The sequence below is a fragment of the Salmo trutta genome, chromosome 5 (assembly GCF_901001165.1).
Source record: "Salmo trutta chromosome 5, fSalTru1.1, whole genome shotgun sequence".
Lineage (NCBI taxonomy): Eukaryota > Metazoa > Chordata > Actinopteri > Salmoniformes > Salmonidae > Salmo > Salmo trutta.
The window spans coordinates 5,244,017-5,268,728 of NC_042961.1; the positions used below are offsets into that span (position 1 = coordinate 5,244,017).

The 24,712-nt window shown below is 43.5% G+C and overlaps 1 protein-coding gene across 1 annotated transcript in view; it reads left to right on the top strand.

Annotated features, from left to right (window-relative positions):
• Nucleotides 1-4,315: 4,315 nt before the first annotated feature.
• The window catches only part of LOC115193549 (semaphorin-4G), a 40,181-nt gene continuing 19,784 nt past the window's right edge, over nt 4,316-24,712 (top strand). The window contains exons 1-8 of the mRNA XM_029752269.1: nt 4,316-4,436; nt 6,001-6,517; nt 18,315-18,463; nt 22,179-22,241; nt 23,069-23,167; nt 23,397-23,490; nt 23,752-23,865; nt 24,134-24,288. Of these exons, the coding sequence (XP_029608129.1) occupies nt 6,388-6,517; nt 18,315-18,463; nt 22,179-22,241; nt 23,069-23,167; nt 23,397-23,490; nt 23,752-23,865; nt 24,134-24,288 (804 nt within the window). The 5' untranslated portion in view covers nt 4,316-4,436; nt 6,001-6,387. The remainder of the gene's footprint in view (nt 4,437-6,000; nt 6,518-18,314; nt 18,464-22,178; nt 22,242-23,068; nt 23,168-23,396; nt 23,491-23,751; nt 23,866-24,133; nt 24,289-24,712) is intronic.

Consider the following 24,712-nt stretch of genomic DNA (forward strand, 5'->3'; position numbering starts at 1 on the left):
TATCTAATACCCTCTGGATTAGGACTGAGTGAGGACATAGGATCCACTCTGACAACCACTGGATTAGAGAGAGGGCAAGAGGCAGCAGGGGGTATGTTTTGGATTGGCAGGTTGGCACAGGGCAAAAGGGATGGTGGCATTATCTTCTATAGAAAAGTGTGGATTTCTCTCTCTCTCTCTCCCTCACCACCCTTAAGGTTGAGTACTGGAGTGATTTTGTCTGAGGTTGCGAGTGATTTATCACCTTCTAATGTATTTGAAGCAGTTTACAGGTAGCTTAACATTATCATCCTGCTGTGTGCGCGTGCAAGGCAAGTGTGTGTGTGTGGGTACTCTATAAAGCTTTTTCATAAACTGGACTTTCAGTAGTCCATGAGTTGTCAAAACTAAGACAGTGTGTGTTGTGTGGACACTTGTTTACACTACTCTGTCTGTCCGTCTGATGATCCTGGCACTGACAGCTGCCTCTACAGTGAGAAACTGATAAAGAGCTTTTCTCCTCCTCTGTCACGTCTTTAAGAGGGTTTTGGCAGGACGTCTGAATGCAGCAGCACTTTGTGATTGACTCAGACCTCACACTCTTAGGATGAGAGCTCCTCATCTCTGACAAGCTCTGTTAGGATGAGAGCTCGTCTCTGACAAGCTCTGTTAGGATGAGAGCTCCTCATCTCTGACAAGCTCTGTTAGGATGAGAGCTCCTCATCTCTGACAAGCTCTGTTAGGATGAGAGCTCCTCATCTCTGACAAGCTCTGTTAGGATGAGAGCTCGTCTCTGATAAGCTCTGTTAGGATGAGAGCTCCTCATCTCTGACAAGCTCTGTTAGGATGAGAGCTCGTCTCTGACAAGCTCTGTTAGGATGAGAGCTCCTCATCTCTGACAAGCTCTGTTAGGATGAGAGCTCGTCTCTGACAAGCTCTGTTAGGATGAGAGCTCCTCGTCTCTGACAAGCTCTGTTAGGATGAGAGCTCGTCTCTGATAAGCTGACGGTCGGGAAACTTTTGAGAAATGATCATAATCAGACACTCCCTGTGGCATTTAATTATAATCGTTGAGCACTATTTAAGAACTATAGCATATAGCTTTCTCTCTATGGAACTACGTATCTGTTCAATTTGTATTCCGTGTGCTCCTGCCTACCTGATCTATATTGTCCCACTTCTACATTCTGCACCTGTGTGATCCTGCTCATTTGATCTGTGTTATTCTATTTGTATGTTCTGCACCTGTGTGCTGCCGCTGCGTTCCAGAGGTACAGAGGTAGCTAGCTATGGCAACGCAACATGTTGTCATGGCAACGGTGGGGAGCATTGCGATGTTTTCGGAGACACTACAGGTGTCTACAGTGAGATTCTGCAGGCCCCTCTCAGACGTGTGTGTGTGTGTGTGTGTGTGTGTGTGTGTGTGTGTGTGTGTGTGTGTGTGTGTGTGTGTGTGTGTGTGGTTGTGTGTGTGTGTGTGTGTGTGTGTGTGTGTGTGTGTGTGTGTGTGTGTGTGTGTGTGTGTGTGTGTGTGTGATTAATGGAATGAGAGTGTGAATGTTTCCACCAAAAAGATAGAGAGAACATTAAGAAGGCAGAGACTAAGGGTATTTATAACAGTGTGTGTGCATGTGTGTGTTTTCATGCACCTGTTTGTGAAAGAGTTTAAAGTAGTGTGTGTGATGATAAGAGAGACAGATTTAGGGAACTGAGGGGAAGCTGGAGACACCATGTCATGCTGCAACAGAGAGGGAACTAGAGACACCATGTCATGCTGCAACAGAGAGGGAACTAGAGATACTATGTCATGCTACACCAGAGAGGGAACTGAAGTGAGGCTAGAGATACTATGTCATGCTGCAACAGAGAGGGAACTAGAGATACTATGTCATGCTACAACAGAGAGGGAACTGAAGTGAGGCTAGAGATACTATGTCATGCTGCAACAGAGAGGGAACTAGAGATACTATGTCATGCTACACCAGAGAGGGAACTGAAGTGAGGCTAGAGATACTATGTCATGCTACACCAGAGAGGGAACTAGAGATACTATGTCATGCTACAACAGAGAGGGAACTGAAGTGAGGCTAGAGATACTATGTCATGCTACACCAGAGAGGGAACTAGAGATACTATGTCATGCTGCAACAGAGAGGGAACTGAAGTGAGGCTAGAGATACTATGTCATGCTGCAACAGAGAGGGAACTAGAGATACTATGTCATGCTACAACAGGGAGGGAACTAGAGATACTATGTCATGCTACAACAGGGAGGGAACTAGAGATACTATGTCATGCTACACCAGAGAGGGAACTGAAGTGAGGCTAGAGATACTATGTCATTCTACACCAGAGAGGGAACTAGAGATACTATGTCATGCTACAACAGAGAGGGAACTGAAGTGAGGCTAGAGATACTATGTCATGCTGCAACAGAGAGGGAACTAGAGATACTATGTCATGCTACAACAGAGAGGGAACTGAAGTGAGGCTAGAGATACTATGTCATGCTACAACAGGGAGGGAACTAGAGATACTATGTCATGCTACACCAGAGAGGGAACTGAAGTGAGGCTAGAGATACTATGTCATGCTGCAACAGAGAGGGAACTAGAGATACTATGTCATGCTACACCAGAGAGGGAACTAGAGATACTATGTCATGCTACAACAGAGAGGGAACTGAAGTGAGGCTAGAGATACTATGTCATGCTGCAACAGAGAGGGAACTAGAGATACTATGTCATGCTACAACAGGGAGGGAACTAGAGATACTATGTCATGCTACACCAGAGAGGGAACTGAAGTGAGGCTAGAGATACTATGTCATGCTGCAACAGAGAGGGAACTAGAGATACTATGTCATGCTACAACAGGGAGGGAACTAGAGATACTATGTCATGCTGCACCAGAGAGGGAACTAGAGATACTATGTCATGCTGCACCAGAGAGGGAACTGAGGTGAGGCTAGAGATACTATGTCATGCTACAACAGAGAGGGAACTGAAGTGAGGCTAGAGATACTATGTCATGCTGCAACAGAGAGGGAACTAGAGATACTATGTCATGCTACAACAGAGAGGGAACTGAAGTGAGGCTAGAGATACTATGTCATGCTGCAACAGAGAGGGAACTAGAGATACTATGTCATGCTACAACAGAGAGGGAACTGAAGTGAGGCTAGAGATACTATGTCATGCTACAACAGAGAGGGAACTAGAGATACTATGTCATGCTACAACAGAGAGGGAACTGAAGTGAGGCTAGAGATACTATGTCATGCTGCAACAGAGAGGGAACTAGAGATACTATGTCATGCTGCAACAGAGAGGGAACTGAGGTGAGGCTAGAGACATAGTGCACTATGTCCCTCAACTCTGGACCAGTTCCACTGCATATATTCATTGCTGCCCTCTATTTAGGAAACGATTTAGATCTGAGACACCAGGTGCAATTAATTATCAGGTAGAACAGAAAACCAGCAGGCTTCAGACCTCGTAGGGTAAGAGTTGAATACCCCTGCACTATGTCATGCTGCAACAAAGGGGAAACTGTAGGGAAGCTAGAGACATGCACTATGTCATGCTGCAACAAAGAGGGAACTGAAGGGAAGCTAGAGACATGCACTATGTCATGCTGCAACAAAGGGGAAACTGTAGGGAAGCTTGAGACATGCACTATGTCATGCTGCAACAAAGGGGAAACTGTAGGGAAGCTAGAGACATGCACTATGTCATGCTGCAACAAAGAGGGAACTGAAGGGAAGCTAGAGACATGCACTATGTCATGCTGCAACAAAGGGGAAACTGTAGGGAAGCTAGAGACATGCACTATGTCATGCTGCAACAGAGGGGAAACTGAATGGAAGCTAGAGACATGCACTGTGCAGTGCTGCAACAGAGGGGAAACTGAAGGGAAGCTAGAGATATGCACTATGTCATGCTGCAACAGAGAGGGAACTGATGGGAAGCTAGATACACTATGTCATGCTGCAACAGAGAGGGAACTGAATGGAAGCTAGAGACACCATGTCATGCTGCAACAGAGGGGGAACGGAAGGGAAGCTAGAGACACTATGTCATGCTGCAACAGAGGGGGAACGGAAGGGAAGCTAGAGACACTATGTCATGCTACAATCATCAAACTCCTTTTCTATCTTTCCTCTCTTCTCTCATTATATTGATCAGTTACCTAGCTCCCCTTCTACTAAAGTGGGCAGCAGGATAATTCTATTACTCTCTCTATCTATATCTCTCCCTCTCCCTCTCTCTCTCTCTCTCTCTCTCTCTCTCTCTCTCTCTCTCTCTCTCGCTCTCGCTCTCTCAGCAACATGTTTCTTACCCTTCTCTCTAAGTTCTTTCTCTCCACACAACAGACAACAGTCTCTCTCTCATTCCTCTGCAGCCTGTAGTAACCCTCCTAGCTAGCTGTCGTTCCTCCATCTCTTCAACCGAAAGGTAATGTTATTCTCTCCTTTTCTCTGGGGATTTATCTTCCCTTAGTGCTTTAACTCTCACACTATTTTCATACTTTTGGATTTCCATTACATTCCATCACTATCTTATCTCAAAGTCTTTACTTGGTTTATTATACATATTACACAATGGTTGGTTGATTAATACACATGCTATTTGTGCAGTTAAGATGTTACAGTAATGATTCATGTGGTTGTGATAAAGATTGCTGTGGTTGTGATGTTACAGTAGTGATTAATGTGGTTGTGATGTTACAGTAATGATTAAAGTGGTTGTGATGTTACAGTAGTGATTAATGTGGTTGTGATGTTACAGTAATGATTAATGTGGTTGTGATGTTACAGTAGTGATTAATGTGGGTGTGATGTTACAGTAATGATTAAAGTGGTTGTGATGTTACAGTAGTGATTAATGTGGTTGTGATGTTACAGTAATGATTAATGTGATTGTGATGTTACAGTAGTGATTAATGTGATTGTGATGTTACAGTAGTGATTAATGTGGTTGTGATGTTACAGTAGTGATTAATGTGGTTGTGATGTTACAGTAATGATTAATGTGGTTGTGATGTTACAGTAATGATTAATGTGATTGTGATGTTACAGTAGTGATTAATGTGGTTGTGATGTTACAGTAATGATTAATGTGATTGTGATTTTACAGTAGTGATTAATGTGGTTGTGATGTTACAGTAGTGATTAATGTGGCTGTGATGTTACAGTAATGATTAATGTGGTTGTGATGTTACAGTAATGATTAATGTGATTGTGATTTTACAGTAGTGATTAATGTGGTTGTGATGTTACAGTAATGATTGATGTGGTTGTGATGTTACAGTAGTGATTAATGTGGTTGTGATGTTACAGTAATGATTAATGTGGTTGTGATGTTACAGTAGTGATTAATGTGGTTGTGATGTTACAGTAATGATTAATGTGGTTGTGATGTTACAGTAATGATTAATGTGATTGTGATGTTACAGTAGTGATTAATGTGATTGTGATGTTACAGTAGTGATTAATGTGGTTGTGATGTTACAGTAGTGATTAATGTGGTTGTGATGTTACAGTAATGATTAATGTGGTTGTGATGTTACAGTAATCATTAATGTGGTTGTGATGTTACAGTAATGATTAATGTGGTTGTGATGTTACAGTAATGATTAATGCGGTTGTGATGTTACAGTAGTGATTAATGTGGTTGTGATGTTACAGTAGTGATTAATGTGGCTGTGATGTTACAGTAATGATTAATGTGGTTGTGATGTTACAGTAATGATTAATGTGGTTGTGATGTTACAGTAGTGATTAATGTGGTTGTGATGTTACAGTAGTGATTAATGTGGTTGTGATGTTACAGTAATGATTGATGTGGTTGTGATGTTACAGTAGTGATTGATGTGGTTGTGATGTTACAGTAATGATTGCTGAATGTATAAATGTACGCTACTGAAGGGTTTGGAGTTTGACAACAGTTCCTGGCAGCAATACGTAGATTAGACATGTGTAGATGACATTGGATAAAGTCTGACATGTTTTCTCTCTAGATGGAACCTGCAGCAAGTAGATGAGCCAGCAAGGTTCAGCCTTCAGCCCAGAGGGAGAGAGATTCCAGTGTTTGTTGGTGTTGGTGTGCTATATGTGTGTATATGTGTGTGTGTCTGCCGAGAGAAGAGAGGACTGCCTTCCAGTGTATGTGTGTGTGTGTGTGTGTGTGTGTCGGAGTGACAGTGTTTCTTTGCTTGAGCGGGTGAGTGAGTGTGCGAGTTTCTTGCTCTGAATAGAAGGAGAACAGCAGCTCACTAGTGTGTTCATATGAACGGATGCATGAGCAGTGTGAATGAGAGTGTGTTTTTTCACAGTGTGTGTGTGTGTCCTCCTCTCTGAGGAGTAGTCAGAGGGCAGCTCTCTCCCCCTGGCGGGTGTGTGTGTAGATGGCAGTGTGTGTGTGGTCTGCCCTGTCCCCCCTCCTCCTGCTCCTGAGCTGTGGTGTAGCGGGAGGATACCCCTTCAGAGCCCCCATGGTCCTGGATGTCACCCCCAGGATCACTGTGACTACCAGCGGTAAGCACACGCACACACACACACACCGCGATAGAAATGTAGAGGGTCAGGAGAAAACTATTGTTTTGGAAACCCTCTCCTCCCATCCCTCTCCCTATTTCTCTCTCTCTCTCTCTCTCTCTTTATGTCTCTCTGACTCGATAATCTGCTGTGTAAAGCCTCACTAACGCTGGGAGGCCATAATGTCACAGGGCCTGAGGCCTGTGTTTGAGCTTAGACAGAGAAAGGAGAGCTGTACTCTCACACCTGTGTGTGTGTGTGTGTGTGTGTGTGTGTGTGTGTGTGTGTGTGTGTGTGTGTGTGTGTGTGTGTGTGTGTGTGTGTGTGTGTGTGTGTGTGTGTGTGTGTGTGTGTGTGTGTGTGTGTGTGTGTGAATACAAATCTGCCTGTGGTTTTATGCAATCACATCTGAGTCTATTTGGTCAATGGTCCTCCTCCTCTCCTCCCTTCTCTCCTCCCCTCCTCCTCTTCTCCTCCCCTCCTGCTCCCTTCTCCCTTCTCTCCTCCTCTACTCCTCTTCTCTTATCTCACTCCTTCTAAATCAACAATTTATCTCTCCTCAATCTTTCTTGTCCACCTACATCTCCTTTCCCATGCCCTTTCTCAACTCCTTACTCAACTCCTTTCTCATCTCCTTCTTCATCTCCTTCTTCATCTCCTTCTTCATCTCCTTTCTCATCTCCTTTCTCATCTCCCTTCTCATTCCTCTCCTTTTTCCTCCATTACTTGCTTGCCGTACCAATCCCTCCTCCCTCTTACACTTGGCTCCCTCTCTCTTTCTACCTTCAAGTCTTTATTCTCTCCTCCTTCTCTTTCTTAAGTCTGTATTTTATCCTGCCATCACTGTGGCTTTTATGTGCACACTTTGAACAGACCCCTTTCATCTAAATGTGACCATGGCAACACTCCAAGCCCACCACGGGGTGGTTAAAATACACACCTAACCTGAAAGGTAGACTCAGCAAAATGACATTGCCACGAGCAGCACCACAGATATTGAGATGAGCGAGATGCAAGACTTCGCTCTCACACAGTCACACACCGTATCTGCGCATGTGCACGGGTTCACTTCACTTTGTTCACAGCATGGAAGCCAGGGCACCAAAAGATCGGAGAAGTTGAGCCTCACGCTTCAACCCTCTTAATTGTTGAGGAAATTGACCCACTATGCTGTTTACTTTCTGAATCTACATTATAGCCTATCGCTGAGTCTGATTGATGCTTTGGGAGGTGGTGACTTTCACTGTAAACATTACATAGTGTGAAAGATCCCGTGTGGCTCAGTTGGTAGAACATGGTGCTTGCGATGCCAGGGTTGTGGGTTCGATTCCCACGGGGGACCAGTAAGGAAATACATGCACTCACTACTGCTAAATGAATAACATTTTAAATGAAAGAGCAACAGGGAGAAGAGCAGAGAGGGGCAAGTAGACCTAATGGGGAGGAGATATATGACTGGGAGGTTTAAAGGGGCAGTAATAGGATATAAATCACCCATAGCTTTCACTGGTGTAATAAGGTGTGTGAAGTTTAAGTTACATTCCTGGATCTCTAATATGAAGATGTTGTACTGTGACAGAGACGGTATGGGAAAGAACCCATGTGCGTTGACCTTGTACACAGCTGGTAAAGAGACTAGTGGTGAGAAGATTGGCTGATGCACACAATTCTATGCTTAATGTGTATCAACATAAAACACGTGTGAGTGCATATACAGTTGAAGTCGGAAGTTTACATACACTTAGGTTGGAGTCATTAAAACATGTTTTTCAACCACTCCACAAATTTATTGCTAACAAACTATAGTTTTGGCAAGTCGGTTAGGACATCTACTTTGTGCATGATGCAAGTAATTTTTCCAACAATTGTTTACAGACAGATTATTTCTCTTATAATTCACCGTATCACAATTCCAGTGGGTCAGAAGTGTGCATACACTAAGTTCACTGTGCCTTTAAACAGCTTGGAAAATTCAAGAAAATTATGTCATGCCTTTAGAAGCTTCTGATAGGCAAATTGACATCATTTGAGTCAATTGGAGGTGTACCTGTGGATGTATTTCAAGGCCTACCTCAAACGCAGTGGCTCTTTGCTTGACATCATGGGAAAATCAAAAGAAATCAGCCAAGACCTCATAAAAAAATTGTAGACCTCCACAAGTGTGATTCATCCTTGGGAGCAATTTCTGAAGGTACCACGTTCATGTGTCCGAACAATAGTAGGCAAGTATAAACACCATGGGACCACACAGCCGTCATACCGCTCAGGAAGGAGATGCATTCTGTCTCCTAGAGATTAACGTACTTTGGTGCGAAAGGTGCAAATCAATCCCAGAACAGCAAAGGACCTTGTGAAGATGCTGGAGGAAACAGATACAAAAGCATCTATATCCACAGTAAAACGAGTCCTATATCAACATTACCTGAAAGGCCGCTCAGCAAGGAAGAAGCCACTGCTCCAAAACCGCCATAAAAAAAAGCCAGACCACGGTTTGCAATTGCAAATTGCACATGGGGACAAAGATCGTACTTTTTGGAGAAATGTCCTCTGGTCTGATGAAACCAAAATAGAATTGTTTGGCCATATTGACCATTGTTATGTTTGGAGGAAAAAGGGGGAGGCTTGCAAGCCGAAGAACACCATCCCAAACGTGAAACATGGGGGTGGCAGCATCATGTTGTGGGGGTGCTTTTCTGCAGGAGGGACTGGTGCACTTCACAAAATAGATGGCATCATGAGGGAGAAAATTAGGTGGATATATTGAAGCAACATTTCAAGACATCAGTCAGGAAGTTAAAGCTCGGTCGCAAATGGGTCTTCCAAATTGACAATGACCCCAAGCATACTTCCAAAGTTATGGCAAAATGGCTTAAGGACAACAAAGTCAAGGTATTGGAGTGGCCATCACAAATCCCTGACCTCAATCCCATAGAAAATTTGTGGGCAGAACTGAAAAAGCGTGTGCAAGCAAGGAAGCCTACAAACCTGACTCTGTTACACTAGCTGTCAGGAGGAATGGGCCAAAATTCACCCAACTTACTGTGGGAAGCTTGTGGAAGGCTACCCGAAACATTTGACCCAAGTTAAACAATTTGAAGGCAATGCTACAAAATACTAATTGAGTGTATGTAAACTTCTGACCAACTGGGAATGTGATGAAAGAAATAAAAGCTGAAATAAATAATTCTCTCTACTATTATTCTGACATTTCACATTCTTAAAATGAAGTACTGATCCTAACTGACTGAAGATGGGGACTTTTTACTAGGATTAAATGTCAGGAATTGTGGAAAACTGAGTTTAAATGTCTTTGGCTAAGGTGCATGTAAACTTCTGACTTCAACTGTTTCTGAAAACTGTGTTCTGAACTTCTGACTTGATCAGATGAGGCCCCTTCAAAATATTTACTCAGTAAATACAGTCCTCAGGATCTCTCCCTGTTTCTCATATACACAAACACACTGTAATTAAAGGTGACAAACAGAATCGCTCATTAATGAGTTGAATAGCAGGGATGGTATGTGAGAATCCAGTATGTGTATTCCCAGTCAAGTTTAGCTGTATCTGGTCACACTAAGGCCCATGAATAATTCTCACCATGTACAGTCAGACTTTCAGGTCAATCCTGATGGGATTAAACCCCAGTCTAAGGCGGAGTTGAACTCTGACCTTTAGTAACCCCTGACCCCCCAGTGACCTCTGGATCCTCTCTTTCCATAAACCAAGCATGGATTGTGTGTGTGGGGGAGGAAGGGTGATATTGGCGTTCCTCTTAGGTGTGTGTGTGTGTGTGTGTGTGTGTGTGTGTGTGTGTGTGTGTGTGTGTGTGTGTGTGTGTGTGTGTGTGTGTGTGTGTGCGTTCATGTGTTCGCCTATTTGTGTGTTGGGTGTGTATCTTGTCCTCTCACCTGTCGTAGTGAGACACAACGCTGGGATTACAGGCATTGTCTCTGCAACACACTCATTGTCTCTGCAACACACTCATTGTCTCTGCAACACACTCATTGTCTCTGCTCCCAAGGACAGGCACATTTTGTATACTGTGTGTGGGTGTGTGAGTGTGGTGTGTGCGTGGATGCACATGCATCAATGTGTGTGAATGGCCTTGTCTTTCACACTTGTGCTTGCAGAGGACATCTCACATTCCAGGGGAGAAAATAGAGTAGGCTGGTTATACAATCACCCAGAAGGAATGTAATATGGCCGCTGTCCTTTGTGTCTGATTAATCCCAATGCTATTCACTGGGAAGTCAAAAACATGAAGAAAGATGGGATTTCAAACCTAGTATAAGAAATGAAACAAAAAGAAAGGACATTCACATGAGCAACACATGGCCGAACTTCACCCATTCTTTGCCAAGTTATCCAGCAACCTAGTTTAATGCATATAAAACATGTAAGGGTGGTTTCCCAGACAGACTTAGTCTATTTCTAAACTAACACACAGTAGACGTTGTCCTTTGGAGGTGCTTCTTAGTCCAGGGAGATCGGCCCATAGAGAAGCACCTGTTTTCCAGGGAAATCAGCCCATAGAGAAGCAATTGTTTGTCCAGGGAAATAGTCCCATAGAGAAGGACTTATTAGTCCAGGAAAATCCTACCACAGAGAAGCAATTGTTAGTCTAGGGAAATAGTCCCATAGTGAAGCACTTGTCAGTCCAGGGAAATCCTCCCATAGAGAAGCACTTGTCAGTCCAGGGAAATCGGCCCATAAAGAAAGGAGCTACACAGTACACTCGTTGTAAAATAGTTTTTATAAAAAAGGTGCTATCTAGAACCTAAAAGGGTTCTTTGGTTGTCCTCATAGGAGAACCCTTTGAAGAGCCCTTTTTCGTTCCAGGTAGAGCCCTTTCCACAGAGGGTCCTACATGGAACCAAAAAGGGTTCTCCTACGGGAACAACCAAAGAACCCTTTGGAAGTCTTTTTAAATATTTGTGAAATGTGTGACCACTCAGCCATGGCCTCAAATAAGTATCTTCTTAATAACAACTAAGAAGCTACTAGCTACTAGTACCTTCACAGAGCTCAGATAAGTATCTTCTTAATAACAACTAAGAAGCTACTAGCTACTAGTACCTTCACAGAGCTCAGATAAGTATCTTCTTAATAACAACTAAGAAGCTACTAGCTACTAGTACCTTCACAGAGCTCAGATAAGTATCTTCTTAATAACAACTAAGAAGCTACTAGCTACTAGTACCTTCACAGAGCTCAGATAAGTATCTTCTTAATTAAGGATCAGGCCCTTCTTTTCAATTTCCGCCTAAAATGACATACCCGAATCTAACTGTCTTGATATCATTTGAAAGGGAACAATTTAAGGTTTGTGGAAATGTGAAATGAATGTAGGAGAATATAACACAATAGATCTGGTAAAAGATAATACAAAGAAAAAAACATGTGTTTTCAATTTTTATGTTTGTTGCATCATCTTTGACATGAAAAAGAAAAGCCACACATTCAGCTAGGAAGCTGGAGGTAATTTAGATGTTGTCCACAAGAGGGCAAAGTTTCAGACTGATAACTTCAAGAATGAGCAAGCTACATGACAATTTAGTATGAAGTCACCCAGGTGTCCCTCACGATTTGCCCAAATCGTAAATTGATACATTTACTATAGAAAACATACAAAAATGCTATGCTAATACCAAATACAAGTTTATACACTCCCAGGAATGTCATACATGATGGATCATTAGGTTCCCTACATAAAATGTACTAACAGGAGACGCAACAAGAATGCTGATCCAATGTCTCCAAACACAGAAGTGAAGTATTTAAGATAAGGGCCAAGTTAGCAGCCAACAGTGATCTAAAGTCATAAGTGAACACACCACAAACTACACACAAAGTAAAACAAAATTTGTTTTAAATGTACACACTATTTACAATTTCCAAGTCCCAAGTGTCTTTCTGCTGTAAAGCACTTCCCATCCTCTACTTGTAGGCTGGCTGGGTATTCCCACCTCTAGATGGCAGGGCGGGGTTTGTTGTGGAGCCAGAGAGAGCAGCAGTTAGACTAAGTGGGGGATGGAGGACTTGAATGTGATCTCTCTAAAGTCAGTCTTTACCACTATTGAAGATTTTTTTAAATCAGTAAGAACTCAAGTTTATTACATATTTTATTGAACCTTTATTTTAGCAATATATCAAATAAACAACACATCTATAAACATATATTATATAGAGTAGGAGGAACACTCTGGTGAAGTGTGTGTGTATCAATTATTTGTTTATTTTAATTAATTAACCTTTATTTAACTTGGCAAGTCAGTACAAATTCTTATTTTTAATGACGCCTACCCTGGCCAAACCTGGGCGACGCTGGGCAAATTGTGCACTGCCCTGTGGGACTCCCAATCACAGCCAGATGTGATGCAGCCTGGATTCAAACCAGGTACTGCAGTGTGTTAGACCACTGTGCCAGTCGGGAGCCCAATGTGTATTGTATGTTGACTTTGACATGTTGTGGCTTTCAAGTGCCTTGTTTGCTGTTCATACACATATTTAATTAGTGGTTATATTGCATAAAAGTCCAAATGCCACTCGACTCATCGGGAGCTAGCTGGTTAGCTGAAAGATTTGTCTTCACACAAAGGGTTTCCACCTACTCACGTAAAGCACGGTTTCAAAACGATAGGTGGTCATTGGACAAAGATACAGTCAATCAAGTGAACACCGCCCGTGTCATCCGCGCACAATGATGTCGTGCCTTCCTGGCTAAAATTGGCTTTCCAGTGGATATACTGAATGCAGAACGATATAGCAAAGGTTGGTTACTTTTTAGAGTGACTGAGGAATACATACAAACGTAATTTCACTGGTTGAAACAACGTTTAGCGTTAGATTTTCACAGATTTCTTTCTTTGCAAGATGATCGAGTGGAAATACAAAATCGATCGTGCATAATATATGGACATTTTTAGGATATGAAAAGGATTTTATCAAACAAAACTACACTACATTTTATCTCTGGGACCCTTAGGATGGCAAATCAGAGCAAGATTTCAGAATGTAAGTAAATTATTTACCTTCAGATGTGAATGTATCAAACCTGTCTCCGTGATAAAAGTGTTTTGTGGTTGTGCACTCTCCTCAAACAATAGCATGGTATTTTTTTGCTGTAATAGCTACTGTAAATTGGACAATGCAGTTAGATTAACAAGAATTTAAGCTTTCTGCCCATATAAGACACTTATATGTACCACATTTTTTGTGTTGTTGTTTATTAAAACAACGTTTTAGTCACATTATGCATATCGAGCAACAACTGTCCCGTGGACGGGACACCGATCCATAAGAAGTTTTAACAGGAGCTACTAGTACCTTTACAGAGGTGGAGAAATCAGACATTTCTTGTCCACAATTCTTTTCTCTGGGAATCAAGACTCGTATTTGTAAAGCGTCTCGGAGTAGGAATATTGATCTTGGATCAGATCCTCCTGTCCATGATCTAAAAGGCAAAACTAATCCTAGATCAAATTGTAAACAACAGGTGTAGACAATCAGTGAAATGCTTACTTACGGGCTCTTACCAACAATGCAGAGAGAAAGAAATTGAAAGAATAGAAAAATAATATCATGAGGAATAAATACACAATGAGTAACGATAACTTGGCTATATACACAGAGTACCAATACCGAGTCGATGAGCAGGGGTACGAGGTAATTGAGGTAGATATCTACATATAGGTAGGGATAAAGTGACTAGACAACAAGGATAGATAATAAACAGTAGCAGCAGCGAATGTGAAGAGTCAAAAGAGTTAGTGCAAAAATGTTAAATCCAGATCGTCCGGGTAGCTATTGGTTAACGATTTAACTAACTATTTATCAGTCTTATGGCTTGGGGGTAGAAGCTGTTCAGGGTCCTGTTGGTTCCAGACTTGGTGCATCGGTACCGCTTGCCATGCCGTAGCAGAGAACAGTCTATGTCTTGGGTGGCTGGAGTCTTTTACATTTTTTAACGGCCTTTGTCCGACATAGCCTGGTGTCAGCACTACTCTGAGACACTTGATACATACGGCCCCAGATCTTGTTGCGTTTCAATGTGACTTTGTTTTATGGGAGTGGGGGCCGGGGGCCGGGGCAGGCTGTGTGTAGTCCCTTCAGACAGACGGGTTGACTCCCACAATGTACCAATGTTCACTGCCTTATCCGCTGGCTGCCCTAGCGTAAACATCCCCCGGACACAAAATAGTAGCTAGCTAGATGGAGATCACTGAGGTTATTTTTAATGAGTGCATTTCACAAGTGACTAGTTTGCTTCAACTGCCTTCACTAAAACTACTTGAAAGGTTTTGCCTGCAAACTTTGGTTTAAAATCATGACCTTCTGGCATGTCTGCCTACAGGCTATGGTAAGAGTTTTTCATGAGCACAATTCCTGCCTGCATTTTCATCTCCGGCTAGCCAAACTCGTGATTTGTTGGGAGAGTTGTCTGTCTGAAGAGGACCCTCACACATTTTTTCTCTCTCCCCTTTTCAAAGTTACCAAGACAGTCCATCATGATTCCCAGACCCTAGTCACAGCTGTTGCCTACACTCTTAGAAAAAAAGGTGCTATCTAGAACCAAAAGGGTTCTTTGGTTGTCCCTATAGGAGAACCCTTCGAATAGCCCCTATTAGTTCCAGGTAGAACCGTTTGGGTTTCATGTAGAACCCTTTCCACATAGGATTCTACCTGGAACTCAAAATAGTTCTACCTGGAACCAAAAAGGTTTCTACTGAGGAACCAAAAAGGGTTCCCTAATACAACGATAATGACTTTGATTACTGTTACGGCACTAAACATTGTATCAATACAGTAATGTAAATACTCTAGAGATGGTCACAGTGATTGACAGAGAATGTTGACTCCTGTATTAGAGACACAGATAGACTGACATGAGAATGTATTGTAGTATACACTGTTCACATCCAGATGAATGTCTGAGGCACCCACATAGTCTTCAGTGGAGTTAACTGAGTATTGAGGTTGAATTTTAAGTATAACAGGAAGGATTTTCATCTCATTGTATAATACATAGCCTTGGTGCCGATCTGGCTGCCACACTGGCCAGCTTGAATGTAAATGATTTCTGGCATCCTGTCCTTTGTGCAATGGGTATTTATCCTCCTACAAATGTCTAAATGTTTTTTTCATCTTTCTATCTCTAAAATACTAAAAACATGTACGTAAAATTAATTATGGGCACATTTCTCAAAGGAAAATGTTATTTAGAATAAAAAATGTACAACATATCAACAATTCCCTCTGGGCAAGTTTGGATAATCTAAGGATCACCGCACACAAGCTGAAGAAAATTAGTTGGCAAAAGTCTAACTTTGGGGAAATGGAATTTGAAGACAAGTACACTGAATTTAGACTACCAAACACCAAACCCTATTTAGACCTGATCACCATCTCTTCAAAGTAAGTTACTACATACAGTACAGCTCTGGAAAACATTGAGACCACTGCAAATGTATCAGTTTCTCTGGTTTTACTATTTATAGGTATGTGTTTGGATAAAATTCCAATTTTGGTTTTATTCTATGAACTCCTGACAACATTTCTCCCAAATTCCAAATAAAAATATTGTCATTTAGAGCATTTATTTGCAGAAAATGACAACTGGTCAAAGTAACAAAAAAAAGTGCTGTGCGAGACACTGTGGCTTGTAGGCCCCTCCAGGTCTCGCACCCACTGGGAAATTTGGTGGAGGATCGGTGATGATCTGGGGGTGCTTCAGCAAGGCTGGAATCGGGCAGATATGTCTTTGTGAAGGACACATGAATCAAGCCACATGCAAGGTTGTCCTGGAAGAGAATGTTCCCCAACTCTGAGGATTGGTTTTTCCAGCAGGACAATGCTCCATGCCACACAGCCATGTCAATCAAGGTGTGGATGGAGGACCTAGAGGCGAAAGAAACGCACACCTATTTTGGCGAGATGCTGGCTAGCGGAGTAGAACACGTAAAAAATAAAGGAGAGCCGCACACTCTAGGAACTCAGATGCAATAATATTTATGTCCAACGTTTCGACAGACAAGCTGTCTTCATCAGGGTATAATGACAAACACTGCGAGATGACTCATCTCACCAGATCAAGACCCTGTCATGGCTAGCCCAATCTCCAGACCTGAACCCCATTGAAAACCTCTGGAATGTGATCAAGAGGAAGATGGATGGTCACAAGCCATCAAACACAGACGAGCTGCTTGAATTTTTGTGCCAGGAGTGGCATAAAATCACCCGACATCAATGGTGGATCAACGTGGAGAGCATGTCAAGATGCATGAAAGTTGTGATTGAAAATCAGGGTTATTCCACCAAATATTGATTTCTGAACTCTTCCTAAGTTAAAACATGAGTATTGTGTTGTTTAAAAATGAATATGAACTTATTTTCTTTGCATTATTCGAGGTCTGACAATGCATTTTTTTTGTTATTTTGACCAGTTGCATTTTCTGCAAATAAATGCTCTAAATTACAATATTTTTATTTGGAATTTGGGAGAAATGTTGTCAGTAGTTTATACAATAAAACAAAAATATACATTTTACCCAAACACATACCTATAAATAGTCAAACCAGAGAAACTGATCATTTTGCAGTGGTCTCTTAATTTTTTCCAGAGCTGTATAGTCCAGATTGTTACATTCTCTATGAAACAGGCTTTGAAATTATGGATGTACTCTACCAGTCAAAGGTATTAGAACACCTACTCATTCAAGGGTTTTTCTTTATTTTGACAATTTTCTACATTGTAGAATAATAGCAAAGACATCAAAACTAGGAAATAACACATATGGAATTATGTAGCAACCGAAAAAGTGTTGAACAAATCAAAAAGGCTAATTACATTGCTGTTGCCCTAGGACACTCCTGTATGTGGGTGTGTCTGTTGTACTGTACCTGTAATGGTTGAGTCATTGTTACACTCGTCTTGTACAGCTGGCTTTCTGCAGTTTAGCTGTACACTAGGTTAGCAATAGAGTCCAGTACTAGGGTAGGCTGTAGGTACGTGTAGTGTGAAGTTCACACACACACACACACACACACACACACACACACACACTAGTACCCCCTCTGTGTCCGGTCATTACTATCTCACAGCCTCTCAACTGGAGAACTAATTAGAGCAGATACTAGGCTGCTGAGTCAGGTTCACACACACACAGAGAGAGAGAGAGAGAGAGAGAGAGAGAGAGAGAGAGAGAGAGAGAGAGAGAGGAGAGAGAGAGAGAGAGAGAGAGAGAGAGAGAGAGAGAGAGAGAGAGAGAGAGAGAGAGGCAGTGTCAATGGGGTCAGGGTGTACATGTTAGAGGTCACTTTAATAAATGATTATTTTCTCTCTCTCCTCTCATCTCCTCTCCCCTTCTATCTCTGTCTCTCCCTGTCTCTCTCTCACACCTTCACACACACTTTCTCCCTTTCCTCTCCTCTCCCCTTCTCTCTCCCTTTCTCTCTCCCTCTCCTCTCCCCTTCTCTCCCTCTCTCTCTCTCCCTCTCCTCTCTCCTCTCCTATCCCCTCTCTCTCTCTCTCTCATACACTCTCTCCCTCTCCACTTCTTTCTCTCTCTCTCTCTCTCTCTCTCTCTCTCTCTCTCTCTCATCCTCTCTCCCTCTCATCCTCTCTCCCTCTCCTCTCCCATTCTGTCTGTCTCCTTCTCTCTCCCTCTCCTCTCCCCTTCTCTCTCACCCTTTCTCCCTCTCCTCTCCCCTTCTCTCTCTCTCACCCTCTCTCACCCTCCCACTCTTCTCCTCTCCTCTCCCCTTCTCTCTCTCTCATCCCTCCTCTATCTCCCCCCAGGTCTGTTGGGCTGCAGGTGTTTCCAGTCCTCAGTAGTGAACTACAGTACTCTGCTACTAGAGGAGGACAGGGGTCTTCTCTACGTGGGGGCCCGAGGGGCCGTGTTTGCTCTCAACGCCACAGACATCTCAGACAGCACAGCTCGCACTGTAAGAGAGAGAGAGTGTGCGTGTGTGATTTCAGGGAACTTACAGTAGATGATTTAGGATCCTACCACTCCCAATACACTGAACACCTCTATTTCTAGGTTAACAAACCCACCTTGTACCATCTAGGGCTGGCACGATTACCGGATCATCGTTTAACCTACCAGTATGGATGAAGACCGTCATGAAAATGAAATTACCGTCATGACCTTTACATTTTTTTGGTGGAACTTACAGCTGACTGATGACGGGACAGCCGAGCATTCGTGCTGTCGAGCTCATTTCCGCGGTGACATGGACTCTTTATGTAACGTGCGTCATATAGAGGAGACCAAGGCGCAGAGTGTTGAGTGGTCATCGTTATATTTGAATGAAAACAAACACTAGACAAAATAAACAAAATGACAGCCAACAGTTCTGTCAGGTTATACAAACTAAACAACTACCCACGAAAACAAAGGGAAAAACAGGCTGCCTAAGTATGGCTTCCAATCAGAGACAACGATAGACAGCTGCCTCTGATTGGAAACCATACCCGGCCAAAACACAGAAAACAAAACATAGAATGCCCACCCCCTATCACACCCTGACCTGACTAAACAGAGAAAAAACAGCTCTCTTAGGTCTGAGCATGACAGTACCCCCCCCCCCCCCCCCCAAAGCTGCGGACTCCCGGCCGCAAACCTGAACCTATAGGGGAGGGTCCGGGTGGGCATCTGTACTTGGCGGCGGCTCTGGTTCAGGGCGTAGCACCCCCACCGCCCGCTGATCCCCCCGCTTCTGTGTGTCCGGAGGAACCAGACCGTGGATCATCGCCGGAGGCTTTGGAACGCCAACCGCTGCTGAAGACTCTGGGCTGCGGACCGTCGCTGAAGACTCTGGGCTGCGGACCGCCGCAGGATGCTCAGGACTGGGGAGCATCGTCGAAGGCTCCGGACTGGGGAGCGTCGCCGGAGGCTCCGGACTGGGGAGCGTTGCCGGAGGCTCCAGACTGAGGAGCAGGCATACTCCTTGCTGGCTAAGTGCCAACTTTAGCACGACAACGGTGAGGAGCTTGCACCGAGCACACCGGGCTGTGAGTGCGCATGGGCGACACAGTGCGCATCACCGCATAACACGGTGCTTGTTCAGTCACTCGCTCCCCACGGTAAGCACGGGGAGTTGCCTCAGGTCTTAAACCCGCCTTAGCCAATCTACCCGTGTGCCCCCCCCCCCCCCCAAAAACAGTTTTGGGGCGCTGCCTCTCGGGCTCCTGTTGCTTTCTTGCCCGTTCCTCCCAGTATCGCCGTTCCGCCCTCACTGCCTCTATGTCCTCCTGCGGGCGGCGATACTCCCCCGGCCTAGTCCAAGGTCCTGCCCCATCCAGGATCTTTTCCCAGGTCCAGTCCTCTGATCCACACTGCTTGGTCCAATCTTGGTGCGTAGTTCTGTCAGGTTATACTAACAAAACAGAAAGCAACTACCCACGAAAACAAAGGGAAAAACAGGCTGCCTAAGTATGGCTTCCAATCAGAGACAATGATAGACAGCTGCATCTGATTGGAAACCATACCCGGCCAAAACATAGCAAACAAAACATAGAATGCCCACCCCCTATCACACCCTGACCTAACTAAACAGAGAAAAACCAACTCTCTTAGGTCAGAGCGTGACACTTTACAACATGATGAAACTATGTTGCGCCTTGCTGAAACAAGCAAGGTGTTGTAGCAAACGAGTCAAATGTTTGCCTAGGCTCCTTCACTGGAGCAGCAGCACATGCAGTCAGGAGCGGAGGAGAATTTATTTGATTGTTTTGATATTGAAATGATTATAACCGTACCAGTACTGAGTAATGATAACTTGTCTATATACAAGAAGTACCAGTACTGAGTAATGATAACTTGGCAATATACAAGGAGTACCAATACTAAGTAATGATAACTTGTCTATATACTACCCACCACTGCGACCTGTACGCTCTCGTTGGCTGGCTCTCACTTCATACCCGTCGCCAAACCCACTGGCTCCAGGTCATCTACAAGACCCTGCTGGGTAAAGTCCCCCCTTATCTCAGCTCGCTGGTCACCATAGCAGCACCCACCTGTAGCATGCACTCCAGCAGGTATATCTCTCTGGTCACCCCCAAAGCCAATTCCTCCTTCAGCCGCCTCTCCTTCCAGTTCTCTGCTGCCAATGACTGGAACGAACTACAAAAATCTCTGAAACTGGAAACACTTATCTCCTTCACTAGCTTTAAGCACCAGCTGTCAGAGCAGCTCACAGATTACTGCACCTGTACATAGCCCATCTATAATTTAGCCCAAACAACTACCTCTTCCCCTACTGTATTTATTTATTTATTTTGCTCCTTTGCACCCCATTATTTCTATTTCTACTTGTACTTTCTTCCACTGTCCAGTGTTTTACTTGCTATATTGTATTTACTTCGCCACCATGCCCTTGTTTTACCTTTACCTCCCTTATCTCACCTCATTTGCTCACATTGTATATAGACTTATTTTTCTACTGTATTATTGACTGTATGTTTGTTTTACTCCATGTGTAACTCTGTGTTGTTGTATGTGTCGAAATTCTTTGCTTTATCTTGGCCAGGTCGCAATTGTAAATGAGAACTTGTTCTCAACTTGCCTACCTGGTTAAATAAAGGTGAAATAAAATAAAATAATAATAATAAAATATACAAGGAGTACCAGTACTGAGTAATGATAACTTGTCTATTCTGTCTGCAAGGGGTACCAGTACTGAGTAATGATAACTTGGCTATATACAAGGAGTACCAGTACTGAGTAATGATAACTTGTCTATTCTGTCTGCAAGGGGTACCAGTACTGAGTAATGATAACTTGGCTATATACAAGGAGTACCAGTACTGAGTAATGATAACTTGTCTATTCTGTCTGCAAGGGGTACCAGTACTGAGTAATGATAACTTGGCTATATACAAGGGGTACCAGTACTGAGTAATGATAACTTGGCTATATACAAGGGGTACCAGTACTGAGTAATGATAACTTGGCTATATACAAGGAGTACCAGTACTGAGTAATGATAACTTGGCTATATACAAGGAGTACCAGTACTGAGTGGATGATGACTTGTCTATATACAAGGAGTACCAGTACTGAGTAATGATAACTTGTCTATTCTGTCTGCAAGGGGTACCAGTACTGAGTAATGATAACTTGGCTATATACAAGGAGTACCAGTACTAAGAAATGATAACTTGGCTCCCTTCTCTTCAATGATTTGAAAGATATGACTGATATGAAAAATGTGGTCGAACTCCTTCTAGGCAGATTTGTGTGAAGTAGTGAATGAGTGTACACTTCAAGAGAAAGGAGATATTATTGGGACTCAGTGACTGTTTCTCCAGGAGCATTAGCCTACCGTCTAGTTGTACTTTATGTAACATAATAATGAAGATCTGTCACTTTATCTATCCACACTAGGACAGAAACTCAACACCCTGTTTCACCTGACACCCTGCCATAAAACTGTTGGAAACCTAGTTAGCCAAGAACCCTTGCTAATGTTCTGGTCTCTCTCTCTTTCTCTCTTTGTCTCTCCCTCTATCGCTGTCTGTCTCTCTCTCTCTGTGTCTCTGTCTTCATCTCTGTATCTCTCTCTCTCTCTCTCTCTATATATATATATATATATATATATATATATATATATATATATATATATATATATATATATATATATATTCTATCAGATTGAATGGGAAGCCTCGAAGGAGCAGAAGCAGCAGTGTCTGAGCAAAGGGAAAGACGATAAGGTATGTCTTTCTCTCTTTTCTCTCATCCATCTTCTCCACTGCATCTTTCTCTCTCTTTCTTTTTTTCTGTGATATAATCACCTCCAGAGGTTTCCTCTCTCTTTCTGTCCCCCTCCCTCTCTCCCTCCCTCTTTCTCTCATCCTCTCTCCTAGGGAGGTTTAAATCTACTCATCTCAATATGTGTGGGATTTCTATCTCATGTATCATCCGTCATAAACTAACTCTCTATCTCTCCCTTATTTTCTCTCTCTTTCTCTCTCCCTCCCTCTCTCTCCCTCTCTATTTATCTCTCCCTCTCTCCCTCGGTCTGTACCTCTCCCTCTCTCTCTCCCTCTGTCTCTCTCTATCCATCTCTCTCTCTCCCTCTCTATCTCTCCCTTATTCTCTCTCTCTTTCTCTCTCCCTCCCTCTCTCTCCCTCTCTATTTATCTCTCCCTCTCTCCCTCGGTCTGTACCTCTCCCTCTCTCTCTCCCTCTGTCTCTCTCTATCCATCTCTCTCTCTCCCTCTCTATCTCTCCCTCTATCTTCCCCCTCTCTCTCCATCTCTCTTTCTCTCTCTTTCTCTCTCTCCCTCTCTCTCTCTCCCCCTCTCTCTATCTATCTCTCCCCTCTCTCCCTCTCTCCTCTCTCTCTATCTCTCTCGCTTTCTCTCTCTCTCTCGCTCGCTCTCTCTAGCTCTCCCTCTCGCTCACTCTCACTCTTTCTCTCTCTCTCTGCCTCTCTCTCCCTCGATCTCTCTCTCCCTCACTTTCCATCTCTCTCTCTCCCCCTCACTCTCTCTCTCTCTCCCTCCCTCTTGTTGATATATTATCTCTCTCTCAACAGACAGAGTGTTATAACCACATCAGGTTTCTCCAGAGATTTAATTCCACTCATCTCTACATGTGTGGGACTCACGCCTTCAGACCTCTTTGTGCGTACATAGTAAGTAACCTGCAGTACAGTACACAACCTACACACACTCATAGAATGAACATGCATAAAATATATATAAAAAAAAAAAATGTAATTTCATGTTCTAGCTAACTAACTCTTTCAAGGTATTGTGTGGGTCGACTGTCTCTCTATTTCCACAGTAATTGACACAATATGAACCATATTATGCTCTACCACTGTGTTACTAGCCTCCGTGACCTCCTGTTCTCCTGTGTAGGATGAGGAGCGGTTTAAAGTGTCGTCTGAGTTTGAGGAGGGTAGAGAGAAGTGTCCGTATGGACCTGCAACAGGCTACACTGGCCTCATCGTAGGTAAAACAACCATCCTTAGACCCTGTATATATGACTAGTGTATATCCTTTATTGAGATGTGTTCTGTCACCAAACATGGGACCAATGTTTCTGGCCAGGTGTAGATGCACATAAGTACAACAAAAAAGAACACACATTTTAACACTCATTTTTGGGGGGGCATATTATTCACAATTTAAGTTTATGCTCAATGCTAATGTGTCATACTTATTCTGCAATGCAAACTTACCAATAACCATTGCTGTTCCTGTATTGGTCCAGACCAGCAGATGTACACAGCGTCTCAGTATGAGTTCCGGTGCTCTCCGGACATCCGGCGTAACGACCCCTATCCCATGGTGAGGACAGAGGAGGCACCCACACGCTGGTTTCATGGTGAGTTCCCTGGGGCTAGAACTGCTCCTCTCAAAGAACCTATACCCATAGCCTCTTCCCTCTGATTGTTTTTTTGGCCAGTATGGTCCTTCCAATGTTTATTTTCATGCTCAGGTCACCTGGTCTTCTGGTCTTCAAAGAACCCTGCCTTGACTATAGCAGCACCTTCTGTTCTGCCTCGTATTAAAGGGATGTGTTTTATTTCCGTGAAAAGTCATGTTTTAGAGTGGATAATTCCTGACTCTCAGTGTGTTTCTGTGTTCCCCAGAGGCTGACTTTGTGGGCAGTGCCCTGGTGAGGGAGAGTGAGGGCAGTACTACCAGAGATGACGATAAAATCTACTACTTCTTTACCGAGAAGAGCCAGGAGCAGACACCATACTACAGCCACATTAGAGTGCCACGGGTTGGACGAGTCTGTAAGGTGAGGGTGAGGGTGAGAAGGGAGAGAGATGTGAAGGAGAAAGGGGTGAGGGTGAGAGGGGTGAGGGAGAGTGGGGTGAGGGAGAGAGAGAAAGGGGTGAGGAGAGAGAGAGAGGTGAGGAGGGAGAGGGAGGTGAAAAGGGAAAGGGGGTGAGGAGGGAGAGAGGGGTGAGGGAGATAGAGCTGAAGGGAGAGAGAGCTGAAGGGAGAGAGAGAGGGTTGAGGAGGGAGAGAGGGGTGAGGGAGAGAGAGAGAGTGATGAGGAGGGAAAGAGAGGTGAAGGAAGAGAGGGGTGAGGAGGGAGAGAGAGGTGAAGGAAGAGAGGGGTGAGGAGGGAGAGATAGGTGAAGGAAAAGAGGGGTGAGGAGGGAGAGAGAGGTGAAGGAAAAGAGGGGTGAGGAGGGAGAGATAGGTGAAGGAAAAGA